The sequence below is a fragment of the Solanum tuberosum genome, unplaced genomic scaffold (assembly GCF_000226075.1).
Source record: "Solanum tuberosum cultivar DM 1-3 516 R44 unplaced genomic scaffold, SolTub_3.0 scf00208, whole genome shotgun sequence".
NCBI lineage: Eukaryota > Viridiplantae > Streptophyta > Magnoliopsida > Solanales > Solanaceae > Solanum > Solanum tuberosum.
The window spans coordinates 579,376-598,892 of NW_006239132.1; the positions used below are offsets into that span (position 1 = coordinate 579,376).

General features: G+C 31.4%; 4 protein-coding genes and 1 non-coding gene across 5 annotated transcripts in view; 3 read left to right on the forward strand and 2 right to left on the reverse strand.

The window, feature by feature from the left end:
• Window positions 1-5,071: 5,071 nt before the first annotated feature.
• Window positions 5,072-7,255, forward strand: LOC102583107 (glutathione S-transferase). The gene is made up of 3 exons (XM_006355737.2): window positions 5,072-5,321; window positions 6,022-6,070; window positions 6,542-7,255. The coding sequence occupies exons 1-3, from the start codon at window positions 5,175-5,177 to the stop codon at window positions 6,985-6,987; spliced, it is 642 nt and encodes a 213-aa protein (XP_006355799.1). The 5' UTR covers window positions 5,072-5,174; the 3' UTR covers window positions 6,988-7,255.
• A 1,981-nt stretch (window positions 7,256-9,236) lies between these two features.
• Window positions 9,237-11,016, forward strand: LOC102583433 (glutathione S-transferase-like). The gene is made up of 3 exons (XM_006355738.2): window positions 9,237-9,416; window positions 9,906-9,954; window positions 10,417-11,016. Exons 1-3 carry the CDS (start codon window positions 9,270-9,272, stop codon window positions 10,857-10,859), a joined length of 639 nt encoding a protein of 212 aa, XP_006355800.1. The 5' UTR covers window positions 9,237-9,269; the 3' UTR covers window positions 10,860-11,016.
• An 871-nt stretch (window positions 11,017-11,887) lies between these two features.
• TRNAG-CCC (transfer RNA glycine (anticodon CCC)) lies at window positions 11,888-11,958 on the reverse strand. The gene has a single exon. It is a non-coding gene; the product is annotated as a tRNA-Gly (tRNA).
• A 1,409-nt stretch (window positions 11,959-13,367) lies between these two features.
• On the forward strand, window positions 13,368-15,811 carry LOC102583766 (universal stress protein A-like protein). Its single transcript, XM_006355739.2, has 4 exons — window positions 13,368-13,657; window positions 14,466-14,560; window positions 14,691-14,812; window positions 15,428-15,811. Exons 1-4 carry the CDS (start codon window positions 13,477-13,479, stop codon window positions 15,513-15,515), a joined length of 486 nt encoding a protein of 161 aa, XP_006355801.1. The 5' UTR covers window positions 13,368-13,476; the 3' UTR covers window positions 15,516-15,811.
• A 723-nt stretch (window positions 15,812-16,534) lies between these two features.
• Window positions 16,535-19,517, reverse strand: part of LOC102584103 (serine/arginine-rich-splicing factor SR34-like) — an 8,087-nt gene continuing 5,104 nt past the window's right edge. The window contains exons 11-15 of the mRNA XM_015312534.1: window positions 19,467-19,506; window positions 19,278-19,376; window positions 17,479-17,512; window positions 17,009-17,306; window positions 16,535-16,904 (exon numbers count right to left, since the gene is read on the reverse strand). Coding sequence (XP_015168020.1) covers window positions 16,864-16,904; window positions 17,009-17,306; window positions 17,479-17,512; window positions 19,278-19,376; window positions 19,467-19,506 — 512 coding nt within the window. The 3' untranslated portion in view covers window positions 16,535-16,863. The remainder of the gene's footprint in view (window positions 16,905-17,008; window positions 17,307-17,478; window positions 17,513-19,277; window positions 19,377-19,466; window positions 19,507-19,517) is intronic.

Genomic DNA, 19,517 nt, shown 5'->3' on the forward strand with positions numbered 1-19,517 from the left:
ATAACTATATTTAACTACGAATACTATTTTGTCGCTATTGCAAAAACATATTTTTGTGACGAAATTTTTTCGTACTCAAAATTGTAACTAATTTTATGACAAATAATAGTTTGTCACAAATTGTATACATTATTAGCAATAAAATAATGTGTCACTGATAACTTAAAATTCGTCACTAATGGTACTTAATAAATGGCGCCAAATTATTTTTTGGTGGGAAACTTTAGTGGATAAAATTTTGCTACGAAATTGTGTGTTTCATCACAAATAGTATGTTGCTCATGCATTTAAATACAAAATGTAATTTTCGTCATAAAAGGTTAATAAGTAGTGACGAATTTTGTATCGTACCTAATAATTTCGTAGCGAAATATCACATTTGTTGTAGTGTGTCTCTATTCCTAATTATATCTCTCTTACTATACTCACATATCCATCTTGACGTCTTCATTTTTGTTACTTTCATCTTTTGGACATGTGCGCTCTGATCGATCAATACTTCACCACATACAACACAGCTGATCTAACAAAACACTCTATAAAACACACATTAGTCTTGATGGCATATTCTTGTTGCATAAGATCATGAATGCGACTCTCCAATTCATTCACCCGACTCCAATACGCCCTCTCTCGCCCTCCTCTCTCCTTCCTCTCCCAATCTCGCTCGCCTCTCTTTTCCCTCTCCCAATCTCGCTTGCCATATATACAAATGCATATGTATAATATACAATTATCTAACCTATATACATATACAATTCACCTCTCTCCCACTCTTTGAGATTACACTATATTTGAATAGTCATAATACATAAATGTATCCTACTTGTTTAGCTTTATACAAGTTATAAGTGTCTTTTTATGCATACTGAAAATTGAAAGACATAGATATCAATTAAAGCAAGTTAAAAAACACGTACGTTTGAATAATATAAAGGTAAGTTGCCAAGTGGCAACCAGCTGAGCTGTGTCACATCCAAAGGGACAATGAGACCTGCGCCTCAATACAAATAAAATAGCGGTATCCAAATAGGTTATCCTATGAAATAGGACAGGCCCACTGTTTTTCTTCTTATTTAATGGCCCATTAGTGTGTAGGCCCAAATATAAATTGGTATGGGGACTGGACATATAAGCTTTTGACCCATCAAACACATTGTCATGCCCAAGACCAATATGTCTCATCCTATTTCCACAAAAGGGATATTAACATATATTCCCTCTGGACCGTTTGTCGTCCTTACTAAAAATAAATGGTCCAAGATACTTTTTTCCATTTATTTTTTTCTTTTTTATCTTTAATATTAATTATTTATTCTTCAAAATATTTTCAAGACCTAAGACTATACATCAATTAATATGATAATACTCATATTAATCATTATTTACCAAGGCTGTGCAAAGTCCAAAGTTGACATGTAAAAGTGAACGGATGAGTAGTTGTCATTTTAGAAAACCAATATATAATTGAGTACATTTTGTGTAACGAACGATTTGGTGTGAACACATAATTACCTATTTCTCCTCATTTTGATTTTAATTATTATTTAATAATTATATTTTCTTCTTTTATCCTACCTTTTTTATAGTAGTTATACCCTATACCTTCTTTTTTTTTAAATTTATTTTTCAAATTATTGATATTATGTAAAGATAGAAAATGACATAATTTATCCAAATATTGTAAAGCAATACAATACGATAAAATATGTTATAAAAGTATATGTAACCACCATCTAAATGAAGTGTATACCTTCATATTGCACATTGGAATTCTTTTTTCTTTTTTTTTTTGGTTTCCCACCTGGTGTCCAGAGTCCATATTAGAGCCCCGACTTAATTTGAATCGCGCACTGCAGTGCCCTTTCGGATATGACGCTCTCAACATGATTTTCTCCATACCCAGAACTCGAACCCGAGACCTCTGGTTGAGGGTGAAGCACTCATTCGCTTGACCTCATTGCAATTTTTTATGGTACCTTTTTTTAATTGTATTGCAATATTTGGTATGCCTAATAGGTAGAATATCTTTATATTAAACTTATGATTAAATTTATACTGTCAATTAAATATAATATAAATTTAGTTTCAAACTTAATTCTGAATATTCCAATTTATTTAATCAAATTGAAAATTATCTTATTCCACCATCCAAATAAAATAAATTAATTTAAAAATTATAATTTCAAAATAATATAATCCACAAACTAATCAATTCTTAATATTAAAGAGGCTACTCATATTAAAGTTTGAGGGGAAAGTGAATGCAATTTGTACGACTTCTATCCACTAACGTGGCTACTGGGTGAAGAAAACCATAGTCTATTTTCAGAATTCAAACTCAAAATATTTTAATAAAAACAAAAATTAGTGATTTCAAAATTCTTTTTTCAACTTTGTTTTTTTTCTATTTAGTGTGACTCAAACCCTCAAATAAATTTTACTTGTCTTCATTTATTTATTTTTTCCTACTATCATATGCTTAAAGAAGAAGAAAATGTAAAATATGGATTCTTCAATAAGAAACCCAAAAGTAAAGTCAAGATTGAACAATAATTTGTATATATCCGCTTGCCGCATGTTCCAACTACCATTCTTACTTTTTTATTTATTTGACTTTTAATCATAGGTATCTTCATTAAAGTTAAATTTAATTTAAATTCACAGATTAATAAAATTTTATTTTTCATAATTTCATTTTTACATTAAGAGACTCGAATATCATGGCATAGCTATATATAGTTTTTTCGTTGAAAATTACATTATGTAGTTAGATAAAAATATTTTCTTATGTATATATATATTGCGTATTGATATTATTTGATTTTTTCATAAATTTATTTTTTTATATTTTGATACTCATTAATGAAATTCATGTTGATCATTCCTGCTTAATGATGGTATGCCCTTTTAATATTCCAAATTTATCCCTCCTTTTCTCCTTGTTATGATTTATTCCATCAACCCGTCGTTAAAAGTGAATTTCGAATTTAAATTAAGCGAATTTAAAGTATGTATAACATATTATACAAATACGTATTATTTATATGAAATGATAGATTGGTTGGCTTTGACTATCTTAAGGAGCTAATGCAAAGAATTTTATAGTATAATTTATTTAATTATATTAGGTTATTTTGTTGTTAAAGTAAGTATAAATTTATGATTTTTCATGTGATCGTGAGGTTTTTTTTACCCCTCCTCAAAAGCTTGTATTTTTACTTTTTTGGTGGCTCAAACTCACAATCTTAAGGTTGAAACTTGGAAGTAAGAGATGCTTATCATCCGAGCAACTCTTTCTTATCTGATCATGAGTTCGAATCATAGAATCAACTATTTATACTTGCATTATATTAAGAGAGATCGTTTACGTCCCTCCTTTAATCCGATCCTTTCTTAAATCCAACGTGTTATACAACAATATACTCTCTTTTTTTCTTCTTTTTTTTATTTATTATTTTTATATATTATTTGGACGTAGTGGATGACATCTTTGTGTGATGTATACCCATACATATTCTGGAAGTTTCTGGCCCTACCGACCACTTACTCCTAAAATAAGATAATGTGAACGCAAAATTATTGACTTTGTAAACAAAGTTTTATTTTATTTTATTTTAATTAATAATAAGTGTGAAACACTTGAAAAGTCTTTGCAAATTGAACCCAACTTCTCTTTTTTCATTTTTTTTAAAAAGAGAAAATATTATTTATATTTACACTGACTTAACTAAGGAGTATAATGAAATAAATAAATTCCATCAAGTTAGTAAATTCGAATAAATATTGAATAATCATATCGACTTCAATTTCTATAAAAAATAAATATAATAATTTCAGAGTTCAAATATAACATTTTGCCACCATCAACAGATAGAGTTGCTTCTCTCTTAATTAGAAGTTTCAAGTTAGAATTTTGGATATAAAAATTCTTTGATAGGAAATATATTTCCCTCGAATAAGGTCTTATACGATGTGAATCTGAAATAGTCGAGCTCCAATACAAACATCAAATGAAAAAATTTAAAAACATAATACAATACTACTTTCAATAAATGTAAGAAGAACTTTCAACTATATCACCACACATGTTGGACAATTAATGTTCCACCTACCACTTCTTTCCATTAGGTCATCTAGAAGGAAGTAGGCAAAAATTTAAAATAATTCCAATTATATTTATTTCGTAACAATAATAATAAGTGTGAAACACTTGAAAAGTCTTTGCAAATTGAACACAACTTCTCTTTTTTCATTTTTTTTTTAAAAGAGAAAATATTATTTATATTTACACTGGCTTTTTTCTTTTTCTTTTTTTTAAATTTACACTGGCTTAACTAAGGAGTATAATGAAATAAATAAATAAATTCCATCAAGTTAGTAAATTCGAATATTGAATAATCATATCGACTTCAATTTCTATAAAAAATAAATAATAATTTCAAAGTTTAAATATAACAATTTGCCACCATCAACAGATAGAGTTGCTCCTCTCTTAATTAGAAGTTTCAAGTTAGAATTTTGGATATAAATTTTTTTTGATAGGAAATATATTTCCCTCGAATAAGGTCTTATACGGTGTGAATCTGAAATAGTCGAGCTCCAATACAAACATCAAATGAAAAAATTTAAAAACATAATACAATACTACTTTCAATAAATGTAAGAAGAACTTTCAACTATATCACCACACATGTTGGACAAATAATGTTCCGCCTACCACTTCTTTCCATTAGGTCATCTAGAAGGAAGTAGGCAAAAATTTAAAATAATTCCAATTATATTTATTTCGAAACACAACTCCAATTTTCAAATATTTTTTTCACATTAAAAATAAGATGAATTCTTTTTAACCATCAACGTAGGTAATGCAGTAGATGAGGCTATGCCTTTTTTAACCAGATATTTCAAATTTGAATCAGTACAAATTCAAAATAATCAAGCTCTAATTTACGAGTAGCAAACACCGAATAGAAAGTTAAAAATAAAATAAAATAAAAATAAATGTAATATTCATAATTTTGTTGACCAAAAGGACCCTTAGTTATTGGATCTATATATACTGTACTCCACCACATGTTTTCTACTCATCATTCCACGTTTTCTCTTCTCACACAACAAATTCATTTTCTACTCACAATTTCTTCACTTTCTCTCTCTAGAACTAGAAAAAAATGGTGATCAAGGTCCATGGCCCTATGATGTCCCCTGCTGTTATGAGAGTTGTAGCTACACTCAAAGAGAAAGATCTTGATTTTGAACTTGTTCCTGTCAATATGCAAAGTGGTGATCACAAAAAGGAGCCATTCATTTCCCTAAATGTATGTCAATTTTCCATAGTATTATAACTCTTTTCCTTTCCTCTGCTTTTTTTTAATTTACAGTTACTGTGTTTTCGAATCGATTCGATTTATTATTAGGTCACAGATTTGAATGTTATAATTTACGGTAAATCTATAGTTGTGTTAACAAAACTGTTTGACAGCTCAATGGTAAGGAAGGGAAGGAAATTTAGAATCCCCAATACTGGCTCCGGCTCTGTTCTAGGTGAGGGTTTAGACGAATCCAGTAGTTTCTCTGTAGACCTTCTACTTGTACTAGAAAATTAAGTATATATATATGTGTGTGTGTGTGTGTGTGTATATTAACCTGTAAATTTCTAATAAAATTGATTGACAACTCAATGGTATGGAAGGAGAAAGGAATAGAACCCCCCAATACGGGCTCCAGCTCTGTTCTAGGTGAGGGTTCGTGGGTTCGGACTTTCTGTAGACCTTCTACTTGTACTAGAAAATTAAGTAAATATATATGTACATTAACTTGTGAACTCCTAACAAAACTGTTGACAACTCAATTGTAAGTAAGGGGAAGGAAATTTAGAATCCCAAACTCCTAATACTGGCTCCGGCTCTGTTCTCCATATATATATTATATGATTCGAGTCGAGAAATTGTAATTGTAATTGTATGATTTGAGTCAAGAAAAAGGGTATCTACTTATAATTTTGTTTGATTTATGCAGCCATTTGGTCAAGTTCCAGCTTTTGAAGATGGAGATCTCAAGCTTTTTGGTAAGTTCCCCCTTAATCTATGCCTAAAGGTTGAGGGACATGTGTCTTTAACTCACAAGTTCGATCCCTACGCCAAGTGAACTATGTCTAGTATTTAAATGAAGAACAATAGAAGACCGGACATATCCTTTTAGGATCAGGAATGGCTAAGAGGTAGTCGTTTGGCAAAAAATTACATTATATATATGGGATATTTTTTAATTATTTTATGTGTGTATATTGATTTGAACCTCCTGAATGTAAGATTAGTGGTTGACTTAGTCGTTGAGTGGTTCAAAATTTAACTTGACCTTCTACCTTGTTGATTTTTGTTGATTTGAAGATAGAGAGGTTGTTTCCGATAGATGCTTGGCATATAAGTACCATGAAATCTTTCCCCAATTCAATGAAAATCATCACATAATTAATATTGAATTCACTTGAAACACACTTCTTTCTTTGGTTTTGATATATGAATTATTGTGAATGCAGAGTCAAGAGCCATTACACAATACATAGCTCACACATATGCAGACAAAGGGACCCAACTCTTACCCAATGACCCAAAAAAAATGGCAATCATGTCAGTATGGATGGAAGTAGAAGCCCAGAAATTCGACCCCATTGGTTCAAAACTAGGCTTTGAGATTGTGATTAAGCCAATGTTGGGCATGGTGACTGATGATGCAGTCGTGGCAGAGAACGAAGAGAAACTCGGGAAACTTCTTGATGTGTATGAATCTAGACTCAAGGAATCGAAATATTTGGGTGGTGAGAGTTTTACCCTAGCTGATTTGCACCACGCCCCGTCTTTGCACTACTTGATGGGGAGTAAAGTGAAGAGCTTGTTCGATGCTAGGCCTCATGTTAGTGCTTGGTGTGCTGATATTTTGGCTAGGCCAGCTTGGTGTAAGACACTTGAGTTGTCAAAACAGTAAGATTTGTGGCGGATGGGTGAGTAACGCATTGGAAGGAAGGGGCAACAACAGTTGGAAACGGCTGCTAATACCTCGTAGGCTGAGGAGCAAAATATGGCCTATGTATTACTAGTAGGTTAATAAATTTAGGCCATAAGTAACACTTTTGTAATTTTTTGCTTTGTGGTGCACTCTTTTTTTTCTTCCTATCTTTCTTGTATCGTAAGACGTTCTCTCTTATTGAATTCTTCGTGTGTGTGAATTGTATCGACTTAATACTCTTTTGAAATTGTGACAATGAATCTCTTGTAGTAGGTTCATTTTGTGACTTCGATTTTCCTTTCTATAGCGATCTTAGATTAATTTTTCGAGCCTTATATAAGAAGATTTTGTACCAGCTCCTTCTACTTATAACGCAATTGAAGCATCATTTCGAATGTCATTTTCAAAATGCAACAAATTAAATTAAACTCAAATGCAATAGTTTTGGGATATTATTTTAAATGGCTATAAGGCCAACTTTTTAAAAGTGACCACTATTATTAAGTTTGGACATTGCAACAATCAATCACACTCAACGCCACGTGCTCAAACTTTAATGCCCACATATAATTCTTTATGAAAAAATAATTTCCAAATATTATTTAAATGTGAATTTAAGGTACTCTTTTTTTTTTTTCTTTTTTTTTTTGAGTTTCACATTGTCTGATCTAAGTCTAAATAAAAAAAGAGATTGTGAATTATCAATCGAAAATAGTGTCTTTTACCTTATAAAAATTCGAGTAAAATTGTGACATATTAGCTTTTACCGAACTCTCAATCTATAAATTTTTCACTCAGTGTCCAGAGCCCATATTGGAGCCCTTTATTAAATCTGAATCATTATGTCAATGTTCATTCAATTATAATTGTGACAAAATAAAAAATTCTTAAACAAAAGAACCAATACATTGCGGTGGCCCCTATCAATATTGCACCCACCACTCAGTTAAGTGACATCAACCCTTTTTAGTCAGCTTGCTCTTTTTCTCTTTTCAACTTTGTTTGTTACTTTCTTGGTTTTAGTTATGTAATTTGATTTAACATGAATTTTGAGAAAGAAAGAAAGATTTATAAAATTTGTGATTTAAAATAAATAATAAATATTTGTAACTATAAATTGTTTCATCAAAATAAAAATGATCACTTTAAAATTAAATTATACTAAATATAAAAAAAAAGTGTCATTTTATCCAAACAGATTAAAAAAGAATGTGAGTCATATTGATTTATACAAGAAAGTACTAATTAGCCTTATTATTAATACTTTTATTTTTAGTTGAGGATCTATTGAAAATAGTGTTACTATTCCCTAAAAAATAAGGGTAAGATTTACACACATTATATTCTTCATATAGCCACATTTGTGAGAATATACTACGTATGTTATTGTTATTGTTGGAGGTGTGAGATGGTGGGGCGTGGATGGAGTGTGTTGAAGAATGGAGATGATATAACTAATATGAAACATCATTAGTGGAATTTACTTTTCATGTTCTTAATATGAAAGACTTTTTCTCATTTTTAAGTTACTTGTTTTTCGGGAAAAAACAATGGTTTTCAAATTCTTGATCATTCGAACAAGGGCAAAAAATTCAATATGTATTATTTATTTGTTCTAATTTATGTATCACAAATAGATTTCAAGAATTGATCAATTTTTTTCTATGCAATTTTTTAAAGTAATTTAAGTTGTTAACTATTGTAATTATAATACTTTTAATGTAATTTATAAATATACAATATTATTCAAATGCCTCTTTAACTATTGAAAATGTCTTTACTTCCTATGTTCTAATTTATGTAGCATAAATGAATTTTGGGAGTTAAAATCAAATTTTTATTTGACCGCAAATTTTTTATATGATTTCTTAAAATATTTTAATTGTTAATTATTTTTATTAATAATACTTATGCTAATTTCTAAATATATAAATTATTGAAAATTTCTCTTAATAATTTAATACTTAAATACAAAAATCATTTATTACAAATTTAATTCAGCTTTATATTATTATTATTATTATTATTATTATTATATATATTTGGACATAGTTTATTACATCATTATGTGATGTAGGCCCATACGTAATATTCTTCATAATAATATAATATTCTAGAAATTTCTTTTTTTTTTTACTTACTCCTAAAAAGTGCAAATAACATTAATTATTGGTCTATTATATATACTACACCCAACACATGCTTTCAACTCATCACTCAACATTTTTTTGTCATACAAATTTCATTTTTTAGTAGTAATAATGGCTATCAAGGTTCATGGCCCTATGTTGTCACCTGCTGTTGTGAGAGTTGTAGCTACACTCAAAGAGAAAAATCTTGATTTTGAACTTATTCATGTTGATTTGCAAAATGGTGATCACAAGAGGGAACCATTCATTTCCCTAAATGTATGTAAATACAACGATAGCATATTCAGTAAAATATTCTATCGTATCATAACATTGTTTTTTCATTTTCCCCTTTTCTCTAACAGTTGTTGGTTTCGAATAGATTTGATTTATTATTTTATATATACATGTCTTGAATAGATCCTCTTCGTCAAAAAATTGCATCATGTATATAGAAGAAAAATATACACCACGTATATTTTGTATCGAAAATATTGGATTCAAATGAATTGGTAACCGATGGATTCATTTTTTATATTAATTGGGTGAATTCGTATTAATTGGGACTTTAGATAAACAATAATAACATATATTTAGTGTGATTCCACGAGTGGGGTGGTGAGGATATTTACCTTTAATTTGGTGTAGAGATGTTATTTTCGATAGACTTTCTGTTTAAATGAATGTTGATAGCCTTATTCTTGCTCATTAATCAAATTTTAAATTAAAGAGTATATACTTATAATTGTCTTTTGATTGTTAATTCAGCCATTTGGTCAAGTTCCTGCTTTTGAAGATGGAGATCTCAAGCTTTTTGGTAAGTTAACTTTCTTTTACGCGTTCATAATTTAATATTTATGATCTTACATATATATGTTCACGTGTTAAAAGTACTGAATTTAGAAAAGAGTATTCAGAATTCGAACTTTATAAGTTCAAGTTCAAAATTATACCATATGAACTCATTTGATTTACATGATCCAAGTAAAACTCACTAGTTCAATTGAACACATAACATGTATACTAGGTTCACCTTTGATTTAGTTGAATAATTGGTTATATACTATGTTTGTCTCAAACTAATTCGTCTAATTTGAATTCGTGTCAATAACATATATATCGAATATAATTTCACAAGTGAGGTCTAGAGAGGGTGTGATGTATGTAGGGGTAGACAAGTTGTTTTCGTAGATAATATCTCATATGGTCATTTTTCTCTCAGAAAGTCACTCAACTTTCATAGATAATATCTCATATTTGTGAATTATTGTGAATGCAGAGTCAAGAGCTATTACACAATACATAGCTCACACATATGCTGACAAAGGGAACCAACTATTACCAAATGACCCAAAGAAAATGGCAATCATGTATGTATGGATTGAAGTTGAAGCCCAAAAATTTGAACCTGTTGGTTCAAAACTAAGCTATGAGATTGTCATCAAGCCAATGTTGGGCATGGTAACTGATGATGCAATCGTGGCGGAGAACGAAGAAAAACTTAGCAAACTTCTCGACGTTTATGAATCTAGACTCAAGAATTCGAAATATTTGAGTGGTGATAGTTTTACCCTAGCTGATTTGCACCACGCCCCGGTTTTGCACTACTTGATTGGGACTAAAGTGAAGAGCTTGTTCAATGCTAGGCCTCATGTTAGTGCTTGGGTTGCTGATATCTTGGCTAGGCCAGCTTGGGCTAAGTCACTTGAGTTGACTAAATAGTAAGATTTAGGAACAATAGCTGGAAACGGCTGCTAATATCTCGTAGGCTGAGGAGCAAAGTATGGTCTATGTATTACTAGTAGGTTTAATAAAATATAGGCCATTGTAATCTTATTTTTGTAATTTGTTTGCTTTGTGGTGCAACACTTTTTACTTATCCTTGTGATTGGAGTGTTTGTTATATCGTAAGACGTTCTCTTTTATTGAATTCTTCTTGTGATCAGTGAATCTTATCGACTATAGTCATTTGATATTTTGCTTAGGTTCGTTCAATATTCATTTTGTAACAATTTAGTCACCTTATTTTGGCCAAACCAGTTTAGTTAGTTTAGAGTATACGCAAAATTTATAATGTAGAAAAATAGTTTTACATAACTAATTATCATAAATTGATAGAATACAAAAGTAAATTCACTTTATACAGATAAAGATAGAAATAAAGTTGTGTACATTTTACTCTTTTTAAACACTACTTGTAAGATTATACTGATTTGTTGTGGTTGTTTAATAAAACAATATTTTCATTCTATAAAAAGTAAAGAGTGACATTTATGTATATTATATCCTTTACATAGCCTCATTTATGAGAATACATTAGGTATGTAATTGCTATTATTTGGGGTGTGAGATGGTAGGGTTAGGGGTGGGACGAAGATGAAAGCAGATAGGATACAATCAATATAAAATGGTCATTTGTGGATCTTATTCCTTTACTTGAACACGGGTTTCGACTTCCCCTCCGGAGGACCGGTGTAGCTCGCTATCCTCCCCTGTTCCGGTCATGGAATAGATGAAATAAATCAAAAAATGGATTTCATATTTTCAATATGAAAGTTATTTTTCTCATTTTAAGTAACTTATTTTTTCAAAAAAGATTTTTCTAAATTTTTTTATTATCCATACCGAACACACCGTAAATAAAACTAGAATTTTTCTCATTTTAAGTAACTTATTTTTTCAAAAAAAAAATTTCTAAATTTTTTTATTATCCATACCGAACACACCGTAAATAAAACTAGAAAAAAAAATGCGCATCCGGGGAATCGAACCCCGGTCAGTACCGTGGGAGGGTACTATGATACCACTACACCAGATGCGCTGTTTGATAGGAAATATTGCAACAACTTAAATCGAATTAAAGTTCAAAAGTTAATATTGAAATTGTGTTTTTTCATACATTTGGTAACAAGTATTTAAAATTTGAATGTATTTTTAAAAAAATATGAAATATAATTTCAATGGGGGTTGTTTTTTAAAAAGTGAAAATGAAATATGATTTTAGGTGTTTATCAAAATCCAAATATAATATATTGTATTTAAAATCTTTATGATCACACGCTAATTTTCAAATAAAATGACAAACTCTCGTAGAGAAATGGATAATATAGATTTCGTCCATCCATATGGCTAGTTTCAACAATGAATATTAACTAAAAGCGATTGGAATCAATACTTATTCTTTACAAGAATTCAAATCTATCTTCAACATGAAAAGATGATGTCTTAACCACTATAATAAAAAGAAACAAAAAGGAATTCCTTATATACTTTAGCTTCGAGAATATAAAGGGTTCAATTTGTTTCTAATACGTCATCAAGATTTTATTTGTGTGATCCCTATTGTGAATTTAGCAAGTCATCTTCATACCTATAGGCTATATGTTTAATGAAAAAAAGTCGATCTCATCTAGCTTATTGGAAGAAAAAAAAACTTTCATATCAGGTTATTTATTTAAATAACAAGTAATTACTCAGCAATGAACACTAATTAAAAATAATTGAAAATGAGTAATAATCTATATTCGACATAGAAGGTGATATCTTAATCATCAAAAACAAAAAGGATCAGAAAGTCAGTTTTCATATATACCTTAACTTCAAGAATATAAATGGTTTATTTTCTTTCTATATGCAATTTTAACTATTGTTTGCGTGATCAATTAAAGTAGAATTTGATATTAGATATAATTAATAGAATTTTCTAGCATCACAATATCTTTATTCTCCCACCAGAACCTTCTACACATTGTCAAAAAAAATATTTTTTAAAGTTATATTATAATAATTACTACTATATAAATAATATAGTTTTTCATTGAAGAGAATTTATCTGAACCTCTTAGCATCAAGTTGGCTTCGCTTTTGCGTTTGAATGTGTATTTTATTTTTATATAAGGTGTTTTTAACATGTCATTTTGATTTTAATCAAGGTTAATATGTATAACTAAAAAAAGTGTGAATAAATATATACAAATATTTTTCTTTAAAATTTTGAATTAAATTGTCTAATAAAAATACTGAATCATATCTTCATATACTCAATTCAAAATTTGCCATGTTATGATATATTTGATCTTGACTTTTTCATGTGTTTACTTGTTTGTGCTAGAATCTTTTTTTGTCTTTTTCTAGAATCACATTCTAGAGAATTCAATTCTCTATCTAACCAACTTATTGAATTGGATTCTATCACATAAGAATAAAACAAATCCATAATAATCCCTTTATATTTCGTGTTCAAATTCTCTACTTTTACTTTGCTTTTTTCATCAAATATTTTATTTTATTTTTTACAAAAAAAGAGAGAATTTTGAATTCAAATTATTGAATAGCAATAATGGGAGAGGAAAAATCAGTGATGGTGGTTGGAATAGAAGATAATCAACATAGTTTTTATGCATTAGAATGGACTTTGGATCATTTTTTTACAAATTATAATTCTAATTCTCCTTTTAAACTTGTTATTCTTCATGCTAAACCTACTCCTGCTTCTATCATTGGTCTTGCTGCTGGTCCTGGTATGTCTTACTATTTTTTTCGTTTCAATTTATATGACAGTAATTAATTAGACGTTGCTGAATTTTTGAGATTTTCAAGACACATATTGAAAAGTACTCTTAAGCCTCGTGATTAAATTTGTTGTACTTGGTATGGTGAAAATGTCCTCTTTGAAAGATGTTTTTCAAAAAAATATGTGGTTTTTTATTTATTTTCTTCTATACGTAAGTAAAAAGTATTAATTTAAAAATATTTATATATCATTTATCATGAAAGATGAGATGTGTGGAGAGTAGGGAAGACACCGTCAGTATGGAATGCTATTTGTTGAATATTTTCTTTGAAATAGTCATTTTTCTCATGTTCAAAAAACTTATTAATTTTCTACTTGAGATATAATTAGGTAAATAAAATAGTGTCTCTCTAATTATAAAATTATTTTAATGAAATAGTCACGCAATTCGATATGCTATTGGAGTAAAATAGAGGTGATGAGTTCAAAACTAACATTATTTATCAAAAGTATTAAAAAGGAATTTTTATATGCTTGTTCTATGAAAAAAGAAATAGGTAACATGAGGGGTGTGAAGAAACAATTAAATAAATAAAAGCATGTTCTCCTAATAGTTTAATATGAGACAAGTCACATAATTAAATTTTAGTTATAATATATAGAAAACTAGTATTAACAAATCACTCTAGGCAAGAAAAAATAACTAAAGAACGTTCTTGTTCTCTATCGCGAATTGAGATCGCTCACTAGCTCGAAAAATCTCAAAAATATATGTAAATTATGTCTTATTTTCCTTTTTTTTGTGACTTGTGTAGGGAGTGTGGAAGCTTTTTCAGCCATAGAGTCTAATTTAAAGAAAATTGCTGCAAGGGTTGTGGAGAAAGCTATGGAGATATGCAAAGCAAAATCTGTAATTTTTTTAATTTTTTTTTTGCATTATTATTATTATTATTAAAACAATCTCTTTTTTTTCATAAAAAAAAAATCATTTTTATATAAAACAGTAATTCTACTTGATTTTTTTTAAAACTATTTTGTAGGTGAATGATGTTGTAGTTGAGATGGTAGAAGGTGATGCTAGGCATGTCCTTTGTGAAGCTGTAGAGAAACTTCATGCCTCTGTTTTAGTTGTTGGTTGTCATGGTTATGGAGTTATAAAGAGGTAAATTTAATTTATATACACTGACAGTATATAGCTTGTTTATATTTCTAATTAACGGGTAATTCTCAATAATAATTCTAGTATTGTCGATTTTACCTACTATAACATGTTGGTTCCAATTTTTATCAGGTTATCTGTTAACGTTTATTATGTAGGTTTTTGGATGATGACCTTATAGATGATCCGACCTTAGATTAGATAGAAGAGCATAGAGGTCGAGAATTAGGATAGAAAGTTAGTCAGTAGTCGAGCGATTTCTCTTGAGAGAGTATGGCTCTAGTTGGAGTACCTATTATGCTCCCTCTTCACCTTATCATTACTATTACTAATATTATTTGTCTTACTATTTTTTTCTTTTCCTTGGTATTTCAAACTTGTTTCTGGAAAAAAAAAATTAGCCGAGGATCTATCGAAAACAGTCTCTCTACTTTGCACAAGGTGGGGTTAAGATCTATGTATACTATACCCTCTTAAAACCTCGCTTGTGAGATCTCACTGGGTCCAGTATGTTGTTGTTGACTTTATAGGTGGCCTGATTGTATACAAATTTATTTACACCATCAATGCTTATAACTTAAACTTGTTATTGTGCTAAACTCATTATTGATTGTGCAGGACTGTTTTGGGTAGTGTAAGTGACTACTGTGCTCATCATGCCCACTGCAGTGTGATGATTGTGAAGAAACCAAAGACTAAAACTTGAATTGTTTCTACTTGCCATTTGATTTGGTGTGTTGTCCCAGTGAATAAGTCTTAAAGATAACAAATATGTGATCATCTATTTCTTCAACCCCAGGAGGAAAAGAAAAGAAACTCAGTTGTTTGTGTGTATTTATTTGATTTCTTCACTCTCAGTATTTATATTTTATAAGGTTGTAGTTGTTGTGTACCATGTTGCCTAAAAAAAATACTTCAGTGTCTTGTGTAGTGTGGATCACAATGTTATGTATGAAATAAAACACTATGAGCTATTCTGTCCTAAGTTTTCCCTTTCGTCGATATGCTTAGTCATTCTAAATTTACCTAAATTCGAAATCCATTTATGATGTCGATGGTCCGAGGTAGAGCACTCAATGGGATAAGGTGGCTTCATTTCGCCTTACAAGGAAGGGGAAGAAAGCTACCCTCATCACAAATATATCAAGGTTGTCCACAAGAATGATTAACAGCGTACAAACTTGTTATACAACTAATAGAGCTTCTTCATCAGAGGGATCCACACTTCTTTCAAAAAAAGTTCTATTTTCGATAGAATCAGCTGACAATTGAATTCGATTTTGATCGTTGTTTTCATCTCCTTAATAGGGCGGAAAAGAAGACCACTCTTAAGTCGTTCAAAAAATTGTGGCTTGGAGTTTCTAGACCCATTGACATACTTGTTGGTAGAGAAGAAAAGAAAGGCCCTATGAGTAGTTCTTCATCTCCTTAATAGAGCGGAAAAGATGGCCCTCTAAGTTGTTCAAGAATTGTTGCGTTGAATAACAAACTCGGGGCAAGGAATGGATACAACTATTTCTTAATAGTCAGTTCTATTTCTCCAAGTGGGGACGAGAAAGGGCTATCACAGAAGGGAAATAAACATCCTTCAATCACAAAGATCTAAGGTGACAGGCCCTATGCCATCAGCAAACCAGGGCGTAAGGTTGCATAACACACCACCCTCCCCAGACCCTACTTGTGAGATTGCACTGGGTACATTGTTGCATCAGGAAAACAGAAACAAATCAGGAAAAGAACTTACAAAGTCACAAGAGTGCAGACAATAATGTCATTACATAAGTAGCATTCACCTGCAGGAAACAAATAACAAAATCTGCAAAAATCCAAGACATAATTTTCAATTTTTGCAATCATACATGCTGCAAAGTTTTCTTAAAATACTAGAATACTGCAATCTTCCCCAAGTCTATAGAGAAGGAAAGGTTCACAGTTAAGTTCTATTTTGGTCATGCACCAAGAAATTCAGAAGCCATTCATCTGGACTAGTTATCGGAAAAGATGACACCAACAGCTCAGCTGCTCTATTCAGGCACAGCAGCACACTCTCAATCTCAGAACCAGCAGCAACAGCTTAATCCACAACACAGCTCACCTGTAAAATTGTAATCAATAGTCAACAAAATAGTTATGATACGTTATGCCTCAAGCAACCAGATGACTGTTCATTAATCTACAAAAGGCCAGATGAGCAAGAGGACCTCGACAAACTCCCACTGCGACTCCGGCTGCGGCTCCTGCTAGGGCTTCTCCTGGAATTGCGTGGTTTGGGGCTTTTGCTCCTGCTCGGGCTCCTCCTGGAATTGCGTGGTTCTGGGCTTTTACTCATGCTCTTGCTTCTCCTGGAATCACGCAGTTTTGGGCTCTTGCTTGGACTCTTGCTTCTCCTGGAATCCTGAGGTTTTGGGCTTTTACTCAAGCTCTGGCTTCTCCTGGAGTCGCGAGGCTTTGGGCTTTTACTTGCACGTTTTGGGCTTTTGCTCACACGTTTGGGGCGCTGAGACCAATCCAGTCAAATATAAAATGCCAACAAACAAAGAGAGGATTCCAAGTAAAAAAGAGTGTAATCAAATATCCTAATACAAATGTAACAAGACAAAATAGTTCTACCACCAGATACAATATTTCCAAGCTTTCATTTTTATCTTAGAAAGAGTCATTTGACTTACAGATGGTACTGGGGATCTGGATCTTGATGGAGATCTGCAAAATGTCCAGAAACAACTCAATTTAATATCCAACCTTCCGCTTAACAACTTTCATCCGACTGCCTTGATGCCACTTCCACGTCGGAGTGGCCATAATCAAAGTAGATATGCAGAAACCCGTAACCATTTCACCATCCCAAAGAGAAAACAATGACAAGTATGAAGCCATGCAAGTTACCTAGTTAAGGAAGAGTTCTAGTCAATAATTTAAGTTTGTGTTGTTTAAAGACCAATTAACAGGAACTGAAAGAACCAATTAGTGTCTCATTAGCTTGCCAGATGGCGATCCCAAATTCAAAGTGAAGTTTTAGTATGCCAGTCCAGCTTGACCATCAAAATCCATGATCTTCTTGTTCCCAATCTTAGCATCGATGGACATTTCATGATGCTCATTAGAGGAGAGACACCATAAAAGATTCCGAAGCTGCCATCTAGAAAACAGCATACCTCCACAACAAAATTTGTTGTAGGCAAGACCATATCCACTCAAGATCCTAATATGCATTCCAAGATCCTCGTATATATCCAACATCTAGAAAAACCAACAATGTGATTTCTCATATTTACAAAGGAAACAATAAATGATACCTTGACAACACAGAATATTTTCCCAACGTTTCCAAAATGCAAAAGTTGCAAGAAGCATAGGAACAACCAACTTCTAAATCCAACACCCAACAACTATTTTGTTTCTAATGGATTCTGAAATGCAGTATCAAGACATCTTTTCATAACTAAATGACCAGTTGACCACATATTTAATAGCAGAAGTTGCAATCACAGTTGGACACAGCATAATTAAAAGAAAAACAACAATCCTATGCACCGAGAGCAGATGTACAGGACTCTGCACTTATGATGTTCCCTAGCTTGTCTGGTTTATCAAATGTTTTGACATTGCTTAGGTTCAAAAAGATCTATCACCCTGAAGCAGACTGGGTTTTTTTTGGATAGACACACCCTGAAGTAGAATGAAATTAACATTGGCCATCTCTATGCCACCCAAAAAAGATGCAGAATTGTACCTAACCATAATAAAAGGCCTCTTGAAACTACAATAGGAGCAGCATATTAGCCAAGGACAGCTAACCAGTTACCCACCAAGCCATTGCACATTGATCTAGAATCTTGACAAATTTCCAAAAGGTTCACTTACAATTTTGAAAGGACGATATTGATCCAAACTGAATGAGGGATTAGAAGCTTAACGTTCATACGCAATACACATGATCTGTTGCTCTATATATACGGGGGGAAGAAGGCCGTTGTGGGACCAAAACTTACCACATCTATCGTAAATAATGTACAACCAAAATAATGCTTCTCGAAAATAAAGAAGAGGGAACAATTAAAATCATTTTGCAGATGAGATTTGCAATTTGAATTTGTCAAATTTACAAGCAACTTGTGTGAAAAATGTTAAATTGGTCACACTGCAAAACAACTTTTTGCTTCAAAGCCATCTCATGTCAACAACAATACAAAGTCTAGTCAAGATTAAGTGTTGGAAACAAAGTGCTCAGCTGCTTGCCCACTAAATGAATGAGGTGCAAGATGCAACAGTTAATTCCCAGGTGGCTTTCACAACGAAAAGATTAAAATGATTCAAATAAACTGATAGTTACAAGGACTTTTGACTCAAAAAAAGACAAGTACAAGGACTTGCATAAAAATATACATTAACCTTGTACTATATGCTACTTTTACATAGCCTGCCCCAACAACAAAATGGATAGCACATGACCAGTAAGGAAGATTACCTTGACAAAGAGCGTCCTTTTAACCCAGAACGAGGCTGAGAAGAGACAGATCTAGAACGAGATTTTGTACGCTTTGACGATTTAGCTTTAGGAGATTTGCTGCTAGGAAAGAGAGCAGCAATGAGATACATAGTAGCATTCAAAGGTGAAGTAACAAACTATAAAACCTGCAAACTACATAATCCACACCTTCTGCTCCGGCTACGACTGTAACTGCGGCTACGGCTACCACTCTTTCCT